The sequence below is a fragment of the Oryctolagus cuniculus genome, chromosome 6, assembly GCF_051225735.1.
Source record: "Oryctolagus cuniculus isolate XC-2025 breed Fujian yellow rabbit chromosome 6, ASM5122573v1, whole genome shotgun sequence".
Lineage (NCBI taxonomy): Eukaryota > Metazoa > Chordata > Mammalia > Lagomorpha > Leporidae > Oryctolagus > Oryctolagus cuniculus.
In genome coordinates, this window is record NC_142872.1 from 25574319 (window position 1) to 25594352 (window position 20034).

The window sequence follows — 20034 nt, forward strand, 5'->3', positions numbered from 1 at the left end:
AAATAAAAGTTAAAAAAAGACCTTTTAAGTGAAATAATAACAGAAAATTTCCCCATTTTGGAGAAAGAGAGGGACATCCAAGTACAGGAAACACATAGAACTCCTAATAGTCATGACTGGAAAAGATTTTCACCACTACACATTGAAATCAAACTCTCCACAGTAAAACATAAAGAAAAGATTCTAAAATGTGATGAGAGAAATTACAGATTACTTTCAGAGGATCTCCAATTAGACTTACAGCTGACTTCTCATCAGAAACTATACAGGCTAGGAGAGAATGGCAAGATATATTCCAAGTCTTAAGAGAAATAAACTGTCAATGCAGAATACTATACCCTTCAAAGCTATCATTTATGAATGAAAGTGAAATAAACACCTTCCATGAAAAACAGAAACTGAAAGAATTTGTCACTACCCATCCAGACCTATAGAAGATGCTTAAGGATGTGCTGCACGTGGAAACACAAAAACATGGTCATCACTACAAAAGAAGGTAAAAGAGGAAATGTCCCAATAAAAGTACAAGGGAAATCCAAAGTAAAAAATAGGAATATTTATGGAAAAATGGCAGGGCAAAATCGTTACTTATCAATAGTCACATTGAATGTAAATGACCTTAACTCTCTAGTTGAAAGACACAGACTGGTTGAATGGATTAAAAGAAAAAGCCCATCTATTTGCTGCCTACCGGAAAAAAATGTCAACAATGCACACAGACTAAAAGTGAAAGGATGGAAAAAATTATTCCATGTTAACAGAAACCTAATATTAGATAAAATAGACTTTAACACAAAAACTGTTAAAAGAGACAAAGAAGGGCACTATGTAGTGATTAAAGGGTCAAATCAACAGGAAGATATAACTAGTATAAATGTATACTCACCTAATTACAGAGCACCTGGCTATTTAAAAGAAATGTTAAGGGATGTAAAGGGAGACATAGACTCAAATACAGTAGTAATGGGGGTTTTCAATAACCCACTTTTATAATGGACAGACCAATCAGACAATCAGCAAGGAAACAACAGAGTTAGACACTGTAGACCAAATGGACCTAACAGATATCTACCAAACTTTTCATCCTATGGTTGCAGAATGCACATTCTTCTTACCTGGGCATGGAACTTTCTCTAGGATTGACCACACACTAGGCCATAAATTTACTACATAAAGCAAGTCTCAGCAAATTCAAAAAAATCAAAATCATATCATGCATCTTCTCTTACCACAGTGCAATGAAGCTGGAAATCAGCAACTCAGGAATCTCTAGAACATATGCAAAACACATGGAGACTGAACAACATGCTCCTGAATGAACAATGGTCATATAAGAAATCGAAAGAGAAATCAAAAATTTCTGGAAACAAAAGATGACAGTCCAACATATCAAAACTTATGGGATACAGCAAACGTAGTGGTAAGAGGAAAGTTTATAGCAATTGGTGCCTTTATCAAGGAATTGGAGGAGCCTGTACTGTGGCGCAGCGGGTTAAAGCCCTGGCCTGAAGCGCTGTCATCCCATATGGGTGCTGGTTCTTGTCCTGGCTGTTCCTCTTCCAATCCAGCTCTCTGCTATGACCTGGGATAGCAGTAGAAGATGGCTCATGTGCTTGGGCCCCTGCACCTACGTGGGAGACCCGGAAAGAACTTCTGGCTCCTGGCTTCAGATTGGCATAGTTCTAGCCATTATGGCCATCTGGGGAGTGAACCAGCGGATGGAAGACTTCTCTCTCTGTCTCTACCTCTCTATATAACTATTTCAAATAAAATAAATCTTTAAAAAAATAAAGAAATTGGAAAGGCACCAAATAAATGAGCTATCAGTGCATCTCCATGATCTAGAAAAACAACAGCAAACCAAACCCGAAACTAATATGGGAAAAGAAATAATTAAAATTAGAGGAGAAATCAACACAATTGAAACCAATAAAACAATACAAAAGATCAACAAAACAAAGAGCTGGTTTTTTAAAAAATAAAACTGACACACCATTGGCCAAACTAACCAAAAACAGGAAAGGAGAAGACCCAAATCAATAAAATTAGAGATGAAAAAGGAAATGTAACAACAGACACCACAGAAATGAAAAGAATAATCAGAAATTACTACAAAGAGCTGTATGCCAACAAACTGGGAAACCTAGAAGAAATGGATAGATTCCTGGACACATACAACCTACCTAAACTGAGCCATGAAGACATAGAAAATCTAAACAAACCCATTACCAAGACAGAAATTGAATCAGTAATAAAGACCCTCCCAACAACAACAACAAAAAAGCCCAGGACTGGATGGATTCACTGCTGAATTCTACCAGAAATTTAAAGAAGAACTAACTCCACTTCTCAAGTTACTCAAAACAATTGAAAAGGGAAGGAATCATCCCAAATTCTTTCAATGAAACCAGCAGCACCTTAATTCCCAAACTTGGAAAAGACAAAACAGAGAAAGAGAACTACAGATCAATTTCCCTGATAAACATAGACAGAAAAATCCTCAATAAAATTCTGACCAACCAAATCCAGCAACACATCAGAAAGATCATTCACCCAGACACCATTGGATTCATCCCTGATATACAAGGATGTTTCAACATTCGCAAATCAGTCAATGTGATACATCACATTAACAAACTGAAGAATAAAAAACATGATTATCTCAATAGATGCAGAAAAAACATTTGATAAAATACAATACCCTTTCATTATGAAAATACTAAGCAAATTGGGTAAAGAAGGAACATTCCTCAGCACAATCAAGGTGATTTATGACAAATCATGGCCAGTGTCCTATTGAATGGGGAAAAGTTGAAGCATTCCCATTGAGATCTGGAACCAGATATGGATGTCCACTCTTGCCATTGCTATTAAATATAGTCCTGGAATTGTTAGCTCAAATGATTAAGACAGACAAAGAAATCAAAGGGAGTCAAGTTTGGGAAAGAGGAAGTCAAACTATCCCTACTTGCAGATGATATGATTTTATATATAGGAGATCCAAAAAACTCCACCAAGAGACTATTGAAACTCATAGACTATGAATTTGGTAAAGTCGGAGGATATAAAATTAGTACACAAAAATCAGCAGCCTTTGTATGCACAGAGAGTGCCATGGCTGAGAAAAACCATCTAGGATCAATCTCATTCTCAGTAGCTACAAAAAAAAAAAAAAAAAATCAAATACCTTGGAATAAATTTAACCAGCAATGTCAAAGATCTCTACAATGACAATTACAAAACATTAATGAAATAAAACATACAAACAAATGGAAAAATCTTCCATGTTCATGGATTGGAAGAATCAATATCATCAAAATGTTCATTCTTTCAAAAATAGTTTACAGATTCAACGTGATACCAATCAAAATACCAAAGATATTCTTCTCAGATCTAGAAAAAATGATGTTGAAATTCATATGGAAACACAGGAGATCTCGATTAGCTAAATAATCTTATGCAACAGAAACAAAGCTGGAGGCATCACAATACCAGATTTCAAGACATACTACAAGGCAGTTATAATCAAAACAGCCTGGTACTGGTACAAAAACAGATGGATAGACCAGTGGAACAGAACAGAAACACTAGAAATCAACCCAAGCCTCTACAACCAACTTCTATTTGACCAAGGAGGTAAAATCAGTCTATGGAACAAGGACAGTCTTCAACAAATTTTGCTGGGAAAACTAGATTTCCACATGCAGAAGTATAAAGCAAGACCCCTACCTCACACCTTACACAAAAATCCATTCCAGATGGATTAAAGACCTAAATATATGACCGGATACCATCAAATTATTAGAGAACATTGGGGAAACCCTACAAAACATTGGCAGAGGCAACTAGTTCTTGGAAAATATCCCAGAGGCACAGTCAGTCAAAGCCAAAGTTAACAAATGGGATTACATCAAATTGAGAAGCTTCTGTACTGCAAAAGAAACAGTCAGGAAAGCGAAGAGGCAACCAACAGAATGGAAGAAATTATTTGCAAACAATGCAACTGATAAAGGATTAATAACCAGAATCTACAAAGAGATCAAGAAACTCCACAACAACAAGACAAAGAACCCATTTAAGAGATGGTCCAAGGACCTCAGTAGACATTTTTCAAAAGAGGAAATCCAGATGGCCAATAGACACATGAAAAAATGTTCAGGATCACTAGCCATCAGGGAAATGCAAATCAAAACCACAATGAGGTTGTACCTTACCCTAGTTAGAATGGCTTTCATACAGAATTCCACAAACAACAAATGCTGGTGAGGATGTGGGGGAAAATGTACCCTAATCCTCTGTTGGTGGGAATGTAAACTCATAAAACAACTATGGAAATCAGGTTGGAGATACTTCAGAAATCTAAATATAGAACTACCATATGACCCAGCCATCTCACTCCTGGGAATTTACCCAAGAGAAATGAAATCAGCAAATAAAAGAGTTATGTTCACCCCCTTGTTTATTGTAGCTCAAATCAGAGTAGCTAAGACATGGAATCAACCTACATGCCTATCAACAGAAGACAGGATAAAGAAATTATAGGGTATGTACTCTATGAAATATTATACAGCAGTTTAAAAAATGAAATCCAGTCATTTGCAACAAAATGGATGAATCTGGAAAATATGATAACTAGTAGAGTACCTAAAAGGAAATCTGCAGAAGTGAAATTGAGACTTTGAGAAGCAATGACTTGAACAGCCCTTGTCTTGCTGTTGAGGAATAGTTTTTCTTGAAAGATACACACACACACACACACACACACAATCATACATATATATCTAAATACAATAAATATGTTGAAATGGGGTGTTTGAGTAAGGAGGGGGGAATTGGAGTGGTGATTAAATCATGAAAGAAAACGAAGATATGGTTGATAATCTTCTATAAACTGAGTTACAGCATTACTTCCAAGTTTTATGACTGGGAGTAGAAGGGGCAAAGGAGGAAATATACCAAAATATGAATTACTCTTAGGTGGTAGGATTAATGCTATTTAAATTTCCTTTGCTTTTCTGTATTTTTTTAAAAATTATATGAGTAGTGTTTCATTTTATCACCTTAAACACAAATATTTTTCTCATACTTGAGAGAAAGAGTGCTTCCATCAGCTACCCTCTCACATGTTACCTGTCTGCTTCCCACAGACACTACATATGCACATACAGATACTTTTATGGAATTCTTGTATCTCTGGCTTGACTTGTGCTTCAGTCAAAGAAAACATCAACTCTGTTCTTTTCTTCCAGACTGACCTCCTGGTTTAGGACTGTATTTAGCTTCCCATAATAACTGACCTCTGGTCTTTATCCTGCCCCAATCTGAGAGTCTTCCTGGACTCCTGGTCTCAGCCTTCTCCAGTTCATCTTTATGTGGTGCTCCTCCACTGTACTGGGTTGAATAGACTGTCCTCTCCACTACACCTAATGTATGTCCTTCCTGGAGCCTCTTTGGAAAATAGGGTAGTTACAGGTGTAATTTTTTTTTTTTGACAGGCAGAGTTAGACAGTGAGAGAGACAGAGAGAAAGGTCTTCCTTCTGTTTGTTCACCCCCTCAAATGGCTGCTATAGCTGGCACGCTGTGCCGATCCAAAGCCAGGAGCCAGGTGCTTTTCCTGGTCTCCCATTCGGGTGCAGGGCCCAAGCACTTGGGCCATCCTCCACTGCACTCCTGGGCCACAGTAGAGAGCTGGACTGGAAGAGGAGCAACCAGGACAGAATTTGGCACCCCAACCAGGACTACAACCCAGGGTGCCGGCGCTGCAGGCGGAGGATTAGCCTAGTGAGCTGCAGCATCGGCCAACAGGTGTAATTTTTAAAATGAAGTCCTACTAGAAGAGGGTGGGCTCTTAATCCAAAATGACTGGTGTCTCTTTAAGAAGTAAAGAGGCACAAAAGCACATGGAGATTACCATACGATGACAGAGGCAGAGACTGGTGAGACATTGGCAATCCAAGGATCAGTGGCAACTGCCAGACACTAGGAGGTGGCAAGGAAGGATTGTCCTGTAGTAGAGCCTTCAGCGAGTGCATGACTCTGCTGATACTTTGTTTTTGGACTTCTAGTCCTTGGCACTTGAGACAATAAGGTTCTGTTGTTTTAGGTCACCAAGCTCACAGTACTTACTACAGCGGCACTAAGAAACCAAGACACACAGCCAGACTGAATTGGGTGTCCATCAGGAAGGATTCTGGGAGCCCAGGAAAGCGTTGCCTGCATCTAATCTCTTCTTAGCCTGTCATTCTCAAAATTCCAAGGATGGGAGGAGGGGAGGAATGAGAAGGGACCTATCCCAAGCCTTTATTTATATGAAAACAAGCTCCAGTTTAGTACAAATCAGAGCAAAGAGTCAGTGATACCCCTCCTCTATTGAAAAGTTTTGTTAATCCTGCAGCCAACTGGGGGAGAAATGGGTCTCTGAAATCTGGAAAATGTAGTGGAAGATTAAAAGCCAATGGAATCCTTTCCATTCCGAGATTATCATTTCCAAACCCATTTCCAAGTAAACCCTTAGTGCTGGTGCTTTGCAGTGATCAATTTGGCCAAGCCTGGGACACATCCTCTTCTACCTCCAAAGGTCAGGTTACACAAATGGAATCCACATCACTGCCCTACCCTCCTCCTGTTTCACTAGGATTACTTTCTGCTTTGGAGGAGAAGGTAAAAAGCTGACTCTGTTGTCCCTGCCATAGGAGAATCAAGTTCTTCATTGAGAAGAAAGCTGTCCTGGAAACAGTCAGGAATCAGTCACCACCTGCCAGTGCTGCTGTGGCTCCTTTTGTAAAAAGTCACCTATGGTTGAGATGCACTTGTTCTTTTGCACTCATAGGCCTTTCACCCTCCTAGGAAGGTCTCATATTCACATAGCATCTTCCATCCCCTTTCATTATTGTCCTCTCTAGTCCATTTTTGACAGTAGGAGGAGTGAATCTTTCCAAACTTTAGGTAAGAGTCACCTATGCACCTGCTGAAAGCATCCAATGACTGTTCACTTTATAGCAAAGTCCAGCTAATTACAGGTAAGGCCATGGCTGTGATCCTCTTCACCATCCCTATCACCTCCCACTTAGCACATGGAATTATCCCATAACTTGGAACAGTTTTAAGAGTCAGAACTAGGGAAGAGAAAATAGCGTACTGGAGTTGGCTAGAAAACTGACAGACAGTTACCAGTTAAATAAAACTATTAAAAGGAGATGTTACAGATTTTAAACAGATTTTTTAGACTATTTCAAATATATATACATCGCATAAAACCTCATTGCTTTAACAGAGGATCAGATTCTAGTTCTAAGTCAAATAGACTAATAGCTTTTGCTTTCCATCTGCTGATTTCTTTGATTTACATTTGAAATAGCCATTTAGAAATCTCCAAATGAAGACAACATTTTCTAAATAAGATAACACATCAAATTTCAACCTCAGTTACTTTAAAGTGGTGATGAACTATTTTCATATGGATGATTTATGAAAACATGTTAGCAAACCCAAATAGTTTCTCCATAGGATATAAGGTGCTAAGAGTACCAAAGTTTACATTTAGACACATTTATCTCATTTGCTTTAGCCAGTTTGCATTTAGCAATTACACCTGGATGACTGACGATGCTTATATTGTACTATACCTCTATCTGAATTATGGTCAAAATTACATTCATATGGAATTCTACTCCTCTTATAAACTCCAGCTATAAATCAGTGATGTTAAACCAGAGACTAGAAAATCCACCTTAGGAACTATAATGAGTGCTGATTACCCATTGCTATATCATCAGAAACCTGCTAAAATAAATTGCAAAACAAGTTTGGTAAGTTACAAAGCAATACTTTTAAAGGCAATAATCTTCCTAGATTCAAAGAGAGAAATTCCTTTAAATCCAATGTCCAGCTACAGCTGATCCAAATTTTCATGCATGAGATTATTCTTTACCAAAGACATCTTTTTAGCTTTTAATTGAATTTGGGTCTAGTTTTCTTTTTACACACACACACACACACACACACACAAAGAACACCTTAGGCCAATGATGCCCTAGTCAGCAGTTAGCTACTTGGGACTGCATCTGAAACAAAAGTTCAGGCAGCTGCCATACGGGTCCCATGGGTGACTGTGGGCTAGGGGCTGATGTGCCAGCCACAAGAAGTCCACTGGAGATTGTTTATCATTGTGTTAGGTTTAATGGGAGAGGGCATCCATCGGAGTAGATGGACACCCTTCTGGCTGTGGAGAGAGTTTTTTAAGGAGAATCTGATAGGTGAGAGTAAGGACAATTAGGGGAAAGGTGATGTGTCTGGAAATAGTATTTGACTGGGTGAGTTGGCTGGTTTGAAGGTCCAGTAGTCTTGATCATTATTTCACATAAGTTGGGAGAGATCTCTCAATGTGAACATTGCTGGCATTATGGCCCTCTTGGTGCAGGGTGGGAGAGATGCCAGTGTGGCTAGGTTAGGAGGGAGGTTTAGGAAGAGAGAGAGGCAACTTTGACTTTGGCTGTTAACCCAGAGCTAATGAACAAAGTATCTAGGAAATGCTCCCTAATGGGACCATGAAATCAAGTTTGTAAGAATTGAGACCTGGTGAGGTCAGCTTGATAGTTCTAAGGCGGGGACAAAACCCATCAAAAGACCTGATTATCCTGTCTGGCTTGCTCATGATAAAACAAAAGAGCCATCAAAAGGGTGGGATACCTACTTTGTTTTGCAGTGAACTGGGAGCTCAGAAGAATGGAATCACCACTCCCTTGCTATTCTTATGGTAAAATTAGAACAGGAGGGAGAAGGGCAAAGACCAGTTGGAGGATGAGGGTCAGAGGGTGATGACATGGAGAGAGGGCCTGTTCCAAAACTTGCCTTTGCTTCTCCAAGAAGAGGGTGTTAGAGAGGATGATGGATAAGGCAGGGGGAGTAAACTTTGGGCAAAGGCTAATTCTGAGATGATAAGGTTTGAATTCCCAGGCAGGAAGGGGAGGTACAATGAGCGAGACAGTGAGAGCTGGAGTTTTTGTTTTTTAGTGAGAGCTTTGGAAATAAGAGAGTTTGAGCTGGAGAACACTAGTGGAGACAAAGGCTTAGACATAGGAAATCTTCATTTTCCAAATGCTCAAAGAAGTGTTTGAGATCCCAATAATGTTGGGGTTAAGTGTGTCATTAAGCAGACATTTGGACTGAGTTGTTGACATTGAGAGGAGGATCAGATCGAATGTGGGAAGAAGCTCCCATGGTGACCGGTAGTCAGATTGGTGGGTATCAGGCATCCCCAATATCACCGCTGTCCAACAGGAGGATATGGAACAGAGAGAGTGGAGGTTGTCATCCACGCACCCACTGGAGCTCAGGACATAGCTCGTAGAAGGGAAATGTGTTGAGTCATCACCCACACTGTTGCCTGGACACAGAGGCACGAGGCCATAGGAGTTGTAGTGCCTGGTACCATGACTTCGTGGTGAAGTCGAGTAGAACCACAACCCATAGAAAGTCACACTGAGAGGATCCTCTACCCACCCCGTCTTACCTCAGGAATTTGAAAGGCTGGTGAGTGGATGGAGATCATGGAGCATTTGGAGGTTTGGAAGGAGGTCTCTGGGTGTGTTTTGTGGCTGGCAGAAATCCAGGATCCCAAAGCAGCTCACATCCCTGGGGGGAGAGCACGGTTGATGGGATGGGAAAGGCTGGGTCTGAGTCATGGCACCAAGGTAAGGCCACCACAAAACACACCAAACACTAGAGTAAGGGAAAGGGTTTATTGATGAGGGAAATCCAGTAGGCTGAAGGGAAGAGGCAAGACACAAAGAAGGGAGAGAGAGGAGTCCAGAGAAAAAGATCAAGAGAGAGCATGTGTGCAGGAATCAGGTCCTGTTAAACCTTTGGCGGGTAGGGGGCAGGGAAGTAGGAGCAGCAAATCCCATTAGGGTGGGGGTGGAGCTGACACCTGTGATTGGGCCATCTGGTCATCAGGCTTCCAGCAATGGCGGTGGGGGCTAGAGCCTAGGATGGTGTCCAGGACATAAATCACGCCACAGAAAAGACTGTGCCATTTTTACTAACACTTATTCCTGCAAATGGCCTATGCTTGGCTACTGTAATTTCTCTGGGCCTCTCTTCTCCCTCTCTGCACCGCCTTCTTTCATGTGCTATTTCTATGCCTAGAAATGCTATTCCCATGCCCTGTTGTCTTTTTATCTTTTTTATACCCATGGCTTTCAGTTTAAACACGGCTTCCTCTGAGGGGTATTCTGACACACACAGCTGCTCCTCTAAGTCAGCCCTTTGGAAGCTGCGTTTTTATTTCCTAGCGTGATTTTTAATGCTGCCCTTTTTGAGTGTGTGAGTATCTGAAGAAGGCCTACCTCTTTCAGAAGACAAGAGCTCTTGGAAGGCAGGGACTTTATCATGTTCATCCTTTTGTCTCAGCACCCAAACCAAGCCTTGGTCACTAAGTATTTGTCATATGAGTGCTGAATGTCCAGTTAGTTCCATAACTAGGCTGCCCCTCGCTCTTTGTTTTGTGAGTCTGCAGACCCTGTCCGCATCTCCCTATGCTGGCATGTGTTTTCTGCATTCATTCTGAATGTGAACTTGCTGCTAACAGAGCTTCCATGGTGGTGGTGTGTACAGCATGCTTGATGCGTGCTACCCTCCCGGATTAATTTACACAATGCTGTGACTTTCGTCAGAGAAAAATCACTGCATTTCCATTTGATGTAATTTGCACTACTACCCCTTGGTTAATTTTCTCAGAGAACTGTGTTGGTTTTCTGTGTATCTCTGATATTTCAGATTGATAGTTGTACTTGTGTAGGAAATGATTTTTCCATTTTGTTTTGTGTGTAGTGAGGTAGATATTTCTCAAAACATAATCTCTGTCTTTATTTGGCAAGGGCTGTGCCTGCCCATTTCCTCCCTCCTCTGCCTCTGCTTCTCTGTCTTGTAAGCCCACATTACTTCTTTTCACTGTCAAATTTTAGTGGAACTCTTGGCTTCTCAGTTCCAGTGGTCTGCGTTTTTCTAATTGGAAAATATTCCCATGGTCTGTTTTTAACCATGGAGCGCACATGTACAGCCTAGTTTTTTTTTCTTTCTTGTTCTAGAAAGATCTGAGTGGTTGAGAAGCTTAGTAGAAATCAGCAAGACTTTCAGAATACAGGAGGTGCTGAAATTTAAGCCCTGTTTATTGGGAGGAAAAGTTGTGGCTCTGAAAAATCCAGTGGGCTTTGGAAAACCAGAAGGGATCACGGTTGGGCTCTCTGGTGAAAACTTAATAGTGCTTAATTGTGTCAGATTCCTTGTGAAGAGTTTTCATATTCTTGATCTCACTTAATCCTTTATCTCACTAAGACTCTGAGAGGTCACTGTTCATTAATTCACTCAGCAACTCATTTATTTACTGAGCTAATGTTTGCTGAATATTTAATATGTACCTAGACTTTATGGAGGTTAAAACAGGATGAGATGTAAAAAGTTTTTAGCAAATTGGTGATTCATGATGTCACTTAAAGAGATGAACAGATAGAGCAAGAGCAAATTTTTGCATGGGGAAACAAGCATTCAGTTTGGACAGATTACAACTGAAATATTCTCTCCTTCCTACCCCTTGTTTTTCAAATAAGAAAGTTAACTTCTAATAGATGCCTAAGATTGCATGGGTGGTAGGTCATGGAGCTCAGGTCAGTCTGATTCTGGGGCCAAACCCTGTGCTGTGCTCTCCCTAGCTTTGAAGAGAAGTCTGGCTTACCAGAGACTGTCCCTGCCATTGTCCTCTTCTAGCAAAGTGACCTCCTGTTTGCCACCTGAATTACCTGTCGCACAGTGTATGCTATCTCCCTGTATTGTGGATGCTGATACCTTTGGCACAAACCGTGGAAGAGGAATATCATCTGATTTTAGGCATTATTTGTGACCCAATGAAAAATTGTCATTAAAGGACAAATTAATTAGCTTACTTTTTTGTGATGACTCACTAATGAGTGCTCTGGCAAGCGTGTTCCTCCATTCACTTAGGCAGAAAAGTAGAAAAAGACAAATCAACCATGGATGGAAACTACCTTTGTCCCTTTTCCAGAGATAAGCCAGTCCCTGGGTCTTGCCTTCAGGTATGTGATCCATAACCATGGCTCTAGTGTCGACCTGCCAGTAGGCACACATGCTCTGACTGCAGCTCACCTGCACATGTTTACTGAGGGGTCACTGAGTATCTGTGATCTTCCTCACCTCTCCTCATGTTCTGAATCACCTGATGGCACAGGGCTAGGATGACACAGCTAAATACACCTGCTTTGAAGAATGGCCTGCCAGATTTTCTTACACACACACACCTCTCTCTCTCTTTCCCTTTCTCTCTCTCTCTCACACACACACACTCACATACACACACAGACACACACACTTCCTTTTAAGATCTGTAGCCTTCACAGCTTAAATAATATTTTCCCAATGGAAAAGCAAATGGTTTTCAACCCATTTCTTGCATGTTGAGCAGACATTTGTTTATCCTATCAGCCAAGCTTTCAAACAGCAAGGCAATGTATTTTCCTATGGTGTTGATCTATACATTTTTAAAATCCTGAAAATATTCAAAGCCCATGAGAAACTGGTGCAAACAGTAGCAATGGGAGTTGGGAGCAACAGACCTCTCTGGGTTTCAGTGCTGCCTCCAACCCAGGCTGGGCTTCACTGAAGCTTCCCATCTCCCTGGCTTCAGACCACCAGAATGCAAATGTGCTCTGAGCTTCCACCCTGCCCCCCAATACAAAGTCACTCCTCTTTTTCCCTCCTCCTTCCCAGTCCATTTGATAAGTTTGCAAGCAGATTACAAACTGTCATCGCAACAGCTTTACCTTCCACAATGAGTTCTCACTAGAAATCACAGCAGGTGGCAAATTGGTCTGATTTATCATTATTTGCATTTTTAATTTGTGATATTTTAGGCCTAGAAAGTTTTTTATGGGTCTTAAAATGACAGCATAAACATTGATACATAATTCATCACCTGTTTTTCATAATACACTTGGGTAGCAACCCACTGATGAGCAGAGAAACCACTAATGCTTTTAGTAGGGTGAACTTACAGCTTCAGCCCTCTTGTCTCCTCCCCACTCTGAGGCCTGTAAGTAGAGATTACTTGTAACTGAAGCACAGGCAGATTCCATGCTGACATTGTATCAACAGGAAAAGGCTCTCAGTTGTAGTTTTGCTGTTCTCTGGAAAGACCAAGTGTTAAATAGCTGAGATCCTATGTGTGTTGGTCATCTATAGTTTTCTGACTTGGGAATATTGGATGCTTTTAAATTGAAGTAAAAAGTGAGACAGTGAAAAGGGATCCTTCCTCCTATCCTGCTGTCTCTTTTCTTCCAAAGCCCTAAACCTCAGTATCTAGTATTTCTTTGTCATACTTTTCTCCCAACCTCTTTCTGACCCATCAGACATTGCTGCTGCCATAACTGAGTTGGAAGAATGATAAACATCTTGCAACAGATGGACACAGTGCTGAGGAATTTGGGAAGAAACCAACAAAATAAAAGAGATAAAAGGGATCCTAGGTAATTTTATCAGAGGGGTGATTAGTGAAGAAAACTAAGAAGACTAATTCAAAAGAGCTGCAGCGATGTTGTTATATTCTTGGTGGTGAGAACCGTTACCTACCGACGTCAACAAATTCTTTATTTTTCTTTGGTACTCTAGGTGCTTCTGCAGAGAAAGAGCTTGTTCTATCAGAATGAAGCACCTCTGAATCATACAACACACACCAGTCTTCCTGTTCTCCAGCTCTGACCACGTCGGTAAGCCAGTAAACCAAAATGTCACTTGCTGGCAGTGCACCCAGACCCCATTTTAGATACCGTGGGTAAGATCAAGAACACACACTCTGGCCTCCATATACCGTACAGTTTAGCAAATGGCTGGTCTGCAGTTCTTCAGTGTGTGTGGGTTTCATTCTTCCAACCAGTCTGCACTCTAGAGCTTCCCCATTTCACCATAACCAAAGCCATAGTCAGATGCCTCTGTTGAGTCCATATGTGTAAGAGTTGACACAATAGGTAAATATAATCACTTGCTTCATCAGCTGAAGTTACTATCCTTTTGGGATTTCTCTCCTTCCCTTCATCAGGCATTTCTAGAGTGTGAACCAGCTTTCAAGGGACCATTCAAGGTAATGGGGAGGCCACAGTGGCCATATCAAGTTTTAATATCTTTCTAAACCCAAGAAGATTAGAGAGACATAAGAAATCATTGAACAGCTATATAATTTCCACACCAAAAATAATGGCTTTCTATTAGGCATCAGACTTCTGCCACAGTTTACTGGAGGCCTTGACAATGGCTGCTCTTCTTACTAGACTAGACTCTATTTTGGTAATGAATTAAAAGGACTCGAAAACAACAGCCAGGGCAACTGAATCCAGGTTTTTTCATGGATGTTTCCTCATCAGGAAGTCACTCCTAAGTGAGTATTTTCGAGGATGTGGGGGATGACATATGATATTTCCAGTGAGACTCTGATAGCTTTGTATACAATTGATGACACTGGATTGTCACCATAACATGTGGCTGTAAGAGCATCATCCTGTCCCTTGAAAGTAGTACAGACTCATCAGAACCCTTCCACTTGCGCTTTATTCTTTTATTACAATCTGACTTCTCTCCTGCTGTGCTGCTCTCTTCTCTCAGATGATTTATAATGTCAGGAATGCATACACAAGAACAGCTGAGTAAGTGATAAAGTTCTGAAGGAACCGTTATGTTCTTTTATAATGCACCATTTGTTGACAATCTGAAAGACATTATTTCCAACAGAGCTAACTTGGGGGATGTAAAGAGTCAGCAAATATATTTATCTTAATTCTTATTCTATGTAAATGACTATAGGGGAGATTTGTCATCATGTTGAGTATATCCTTAATTGTCCACAATTTTCATAACTTATTTTTTAAAATTAAAACATCATAGTGTTGTAGGCAGGCTTTCAACAAATTTCCAGATTTAGATGTTAGGTATTCTAAGATATGCCAGACTTTGGGTTTTAGTAAAGGAAACAAATGGCTCAGATGCATTCCTAAATGTTATTCTAGCATTGTTTTATTTAGTAAGGCTGGCATGCTCCCTGATAGGAGATAAGTAGAGAATTGTACAATTATCCACATAATCTGATCCAAAAAACATTTATCACTTGAATTTTTTTTTTATTGTGGCTAGAAATATCTGAATTAATTGGCTTAGCTATTCCTTTCAACATGGCTTTTGAGCAGTCATTCTGGAGACTGGGGAGCAAACAAGATTGCACCCAACATCCCTAGGACATCGTTGGCTATGATGTTGATAGATGAGGTTTCTTGTCCAAAAACAAGAGGAACAGCTACATTCTTGGGAATGCCACTGGGTGATCTCTACATCTACATATACCAAGTTCACCAGTTTATGGATGAATTCATGAACAATGATGGGTTTAGGAAGGTGTCTCCAATTTAGTGGATGGGTCTATGATGGGAGGACAAAAGATATAAAATTAGCTTAATTCTAGGATTTTATTCACAGTCTGTGGTACCCTGCAGCTTCCTGTTGGCCTAGTCTTTCTGTTGCTGGCTTTTGGGTGATATCAGCACACAGAGAGACTTCCATGGCCTCATGTATATACAAGTGAATGTTCTCCCTCTTTAGTCCCAGTTCCTTACAATTCACTTACTCCAATTCATCTCCAGTCAAGTAACTTTCCCAAACCCTACTTTTTATCACATTAGTCCCCAAATCATAATCTTTTAATAATACTCTTTTTCCTATAAGATAACATTCAGAGTGCTCAGCCTGACATGCAGGGCCCTCTGAGGTCTGCCCCCAATTCATCTTTAGTGTGCCTCACAAGGAGTCTGTGTTCTTATCACACAGGATTTCTCATCATCTCCTCTCTGCCCTGGGCCATCCTAGACCTCGTCTTTAATTGCCTCTTTCAAATATTCACCTCTCTCTTTCCACTGATCTTGTTTCTTTTGCTTAGTGAAGCCCAACTCAACCCCATCTCCTCCTTTGAGATCTCCCTGAACAACATGCCCTGGGTGGGGGGGTGGGTTCTCTTTTGCTCGGAGTAGGCACCCATCCTTGGCCATTTAACTGCGTCCTTTGCAGGGACAGTTCTTGCACTGATACCTTCTTTGGATGATGACGTTTCACTTGCTAATGACATCTTTTCTCCACTGAGTGTCAAGCATGTATGATACCTATTTGTATGTGCCATGGCACCTAGGAATATAGTCTCTGGTCAGGTGGCAGGATGAGAAATAGTGATCTCAGCTGTGGTTCCTACTCTCTCAGCCTCACCTTCTCTTGTGAGAAGTCCCTTTGCCATTCAGATAAAGATAATTGAGACTCTGAATAGCCAGTACCTAAACAAGGCCTTTGATTCCTGGTTTCCTGGTTGAATTGGCTGTGGGGTCTGAGGGCCTCATGTTAGCTATATATGAGCTCTCTTTACCTCTGTGCCCACATATAGAATGGAGGTAATGACAGCAATCATGCCATAGGAATGTTGAGGATATTAAATAAGATCATTTAGGTAAGGCAGTTAGTGCTTGATGCACATTAAGTGCCCACTAAATGTTTGCTTTTATCATTATTAAACATGGTGTCAAAAGACTTTCCTACAGTAAGTCCCAGTCTTCTCTATTGGGAGAGCACAAGATCATAGTTGATGCATGGACTTTGGAGATGAAGGAATCATAAGGGGTCTGATTACAGGACCTTGCCCTGGGCCTATCTATGGGAGCAGGGACAGGGAGGTGGGTAACAAGCTCAATTCTCCTGGGAGAGTTTCGTTTTTGTTTTCATGTACTCCCTCCTCAGCTTATTTTCAGGACTACAGCAATAGCTTGCCAGGCTTAGGAAAGGCTACAGCCAAGTCTTTCTAGCTTTAGACTGAGACTAAATCTAATGTCAGTATAGCCTAGGATGGCATAGAGATATGAACAAGACAGATCAAAAGCATGCAGGTAAAACAAGACAGCTTAGATCTGCTCTAGGGACTGACCTCAGGCTGCTGGATGTCCCCAACACTACTAAGCTCCTTGGGGGAGAGCGGAGGTATGTACAACTGAGCTACAGTATAACTCTGCCTGTGTGTTGCTTTTCTCTTAACTGTATGGATTTGTCCTGAAGTCACTTCTTTGCTGCAATTATGTAGGCTAGAATTTTCCACCTAATGGGCTGCTTTTCCCTCAGCCTCCATCTGCCACAAATGAGGTATGTCCCTTGCTTCCTGGAAGCCTAACCCACCCTTTGATTCTGTAGGGTGATAACCCTCTTGTGACTAGACACACCTGAGGAGCCCACAGGGCACTCTGCCCACGAGGTGGTGAGTGGGAGTTACCTTGAATTCAGTCTCAATGTTGGCTAGTCTGGCTAACTCGTTGCTTAGCTCCAGTGCGGTGAGGACAGGGTCTTCGCTAGACAGGGACAAGTAGGCAGCGCTTGCCAGGCCCTTGTAGGCGTTCATGCGTGAGCGTGAGTGACTGAAGGAGTCCTTGCGCTGCTTCTCAGTGCACTCATTGCACTTACAGAAGTAGTCATGGGGCCGCTCAATGCGTGCACCCTTGAGCAGCAGGATGTGCACGATCTCGTACTCCTGGCAGTGGGCTGCGAGGATGATGGGCGTGATGTCGTGGGAGAAGCGTGTGCCATCCTCATCGTAGGCATAGAAGTCGTCGTCCCGCAGCTCCTGCTCCAGTGGGCTGAGCGTCAGGCGCTGGCCCTGTGCAAAGGCCGGGTGGTTGAGGATGGCTTCCACGATGCGAACATAGCCCTTGCTGATGGCCAGTAGCAGCGCGTCCCCCACTCGCGCCAGGTTCTCCTTTTTGAGCAGCAGCTCGGTGACCTCTAGGTGCTCGTTGCCCACTGCCAGCTGCAGTGCGTTCTGCCCCATGTAGTCTACACAGTTGAAGTTGAGGGTCTTGGACTCCTCCAGCATTTTCCGGACCACTGGGATGTTGCCATACTCAGCTGAGTCCAGGAACCGCTCCTCCTCGGGTGTCAGGCTCGTGCCCTTCTCGTTGAACATGTAGGCAGGACCTCGGATGGCCTGGCGGCGACCCTTCTCTCTCAGCGTCGTATGCCGGCGCTGCATGTTTTTGAAGGTGCTACTCCCCAACCTGCGGGTGACAAGGCAAAGGCACTCGGTTACTCTCCTAGAGGCCCGCAGGTTGCTCCTCAGTCATGGAGCAAGCAAAAATTGTCGAAGTAAAAAAGAATATCTTGATTGGAGCCTTTTAAGAAATTATGGAACCTGATTAGGGATCATAGTCTGAATCATTGTGATTAAGGCAAATTGGATCACCTGAACTGGTTTTTGAGCTGGATGTACTCTGACTTCCTTATCCAGCCTCTCCATCTCTTGGTTTAGGTGGAGTGTGATGGGAGGTGGGGGTGGGGAGGTGGGAGACATGTGGTTGTCGGTTTTACTTCCTTTTACATAAACTTGAACAAGTTGCTTGGTCCCTATTCACTTTAGTTTTCTTACTCACACAACATGAGTAACTTTTCATGCACCATAGGGTCTGTAGGAGGTCTACATGGGGTCAGTTGCATGTGGAAAGTACGTGGTCATTGTTGGTTTTATTCTTTTCCTTCCCGTGATGCTCAGTTCTCCTAGGGCTATATGGTGGCAAGCCCTTAGTTACTGCTTCCTTTGATTCCGATGAATCCCCATCAATGAGCTCTCACACTGTGGTGAAAACTTCAGCAATGCCTGAATGACTGTTTTTCCATTTGATGATATTCCCCATGGAGACTGTGTTTTCTGATTCTCATGCAGTTTAAGCACCAACTACAGGGTTGAGTGTGGTAAAGTGAGTTCTAGAGTCATTGCTAGGGAATCAGCACTCCTAAGGGAGTTCAGCCAAGACTTCTTAAAATTGAACCTGAGTTTTTATGTGGATGGAAGAGATAGGGCAATTTACATGGCAGATTTGCTTCTAACTTGTTGCCTTTTCCTACTGTGGCATAGTGTAGAGGTTAATACTAATACTACAAATAATAGCAGGTAATGTTTATTAAGTACCTATTATATGCCATGTGATAAGCATTGCACATACATCAACCTATGTAATTCTTTGTACCGAACCTATGAGAAAGATCCTGTAACTGTCCTCATCTTACATGAAGGCACTGAGAGAAAGGGGGGCTGAAAAACAGGTTTTGAATTCAACAGGCTTAGGGTAGAAATCCTGGCTTTATCATATGCCTGAGTTGTGACTCTGGAAAAATGACCTAACCTTAGTTTAATTAGGTTTTTTGAATGGGAAAGTAGAGAATACAAGTATTGTGCAATTTGAGCTCAGTTCTAGATATTCCATCTCCAGCTAGCCTTGAGACCTTAAGCAGGTCACCAGATTCTAGGTTTCAGATAACTTAACTGTAAAATACAGGGCCTGCACCAGCTGTTTCCTAAGCCTTCACCAGCTTGGACGTGTTCAACTTGTCTGATTCTCCAGTTGGTCCTATGTGTATTTTCTACTTGCCTTTTCTAGTCTAGCCTTATCACATTACTCAGATAATATTAGAATGGCATAAATTTTAGCAAGAGAGCATCTGATATTAAGTACATTAGGATTTGTTTTTAACTATTTTCCATGGTCTCTTTTGTTCTTGGTTATATCTCCATGTGTGAAAGATACTCAGTATTCCAGAAAAGTACAGAAGTAACCACTGAAGGAGGCTTGTAAATGAAATCTAAATTTTTCAGATTTAAAATATCTCATATCATAGAGTCTTGGGAATTTTAAAATTTTGGTCTCTGTTAAGTTTTTCTGCTCATTTTACCCTTTGACCTGCACAAACCCCTTTTATTTTAAAAGCTTTTTAAGAGGCTTGTTCTCTGGTGCAAAGCAAGACTGGAGGTTGAGCATGGTGTTTTAATCCTGCCTGGGGCTGAGCCATGCTTCTCATGGGAACAGCTACTAAACTATACAGGGGAGCAGCTTCTTTAACTGCAAAAAATTAAAAGGAGTAATTCTGAGCAACTGTGAGTGATTAATCCTCATAGAGACTCTGTCCGC

General features: G+C 41.5%; 1 protein-coding gene and 1 long non-coding RNA gene across 4 annotated transcripts in view; one reads left to right on the top strand and one right to left on the bottom strand.

Annotated features, from left to right (window-relative positions):
- TRPC7 (transient receptor potential cation channel subfamily C member 7) overlaps nt 1-20034 on the bottom strand; it is a 131898-nt gene that overhangs the window by 106252 nt on the left and 5612 nt on the right. Inside the window, exon 2 of the mRNA XM_070076125.2 lies at nt 17352-18129. Within this exon, the coding sequence (XP_069932226.1) occupies nt 17352-18129 (778 nt within the window). The remainder of the gene's footprint in view (nt 1-17351; nt 18130-20034) is intronic.
- LOC149126065 (uncharacterized) overlaps nt 1-20034 on the top strand; it is a 296586-nt gene that overhangs the window by 75633 nt on the left and 200919 nt on the right. For all 3 annotated transcript variants that reach the window (XR_016236143.1, XR_016236141.1, XR_016236144.1), the window contains one exon: nt 13679-13776. This is a non-coding gene — a long non-coding RNA (uncharacterized LOC149126065). The remainder of the gene's footprint in view (nt 1-13678; nt 13777-20034) is intronic.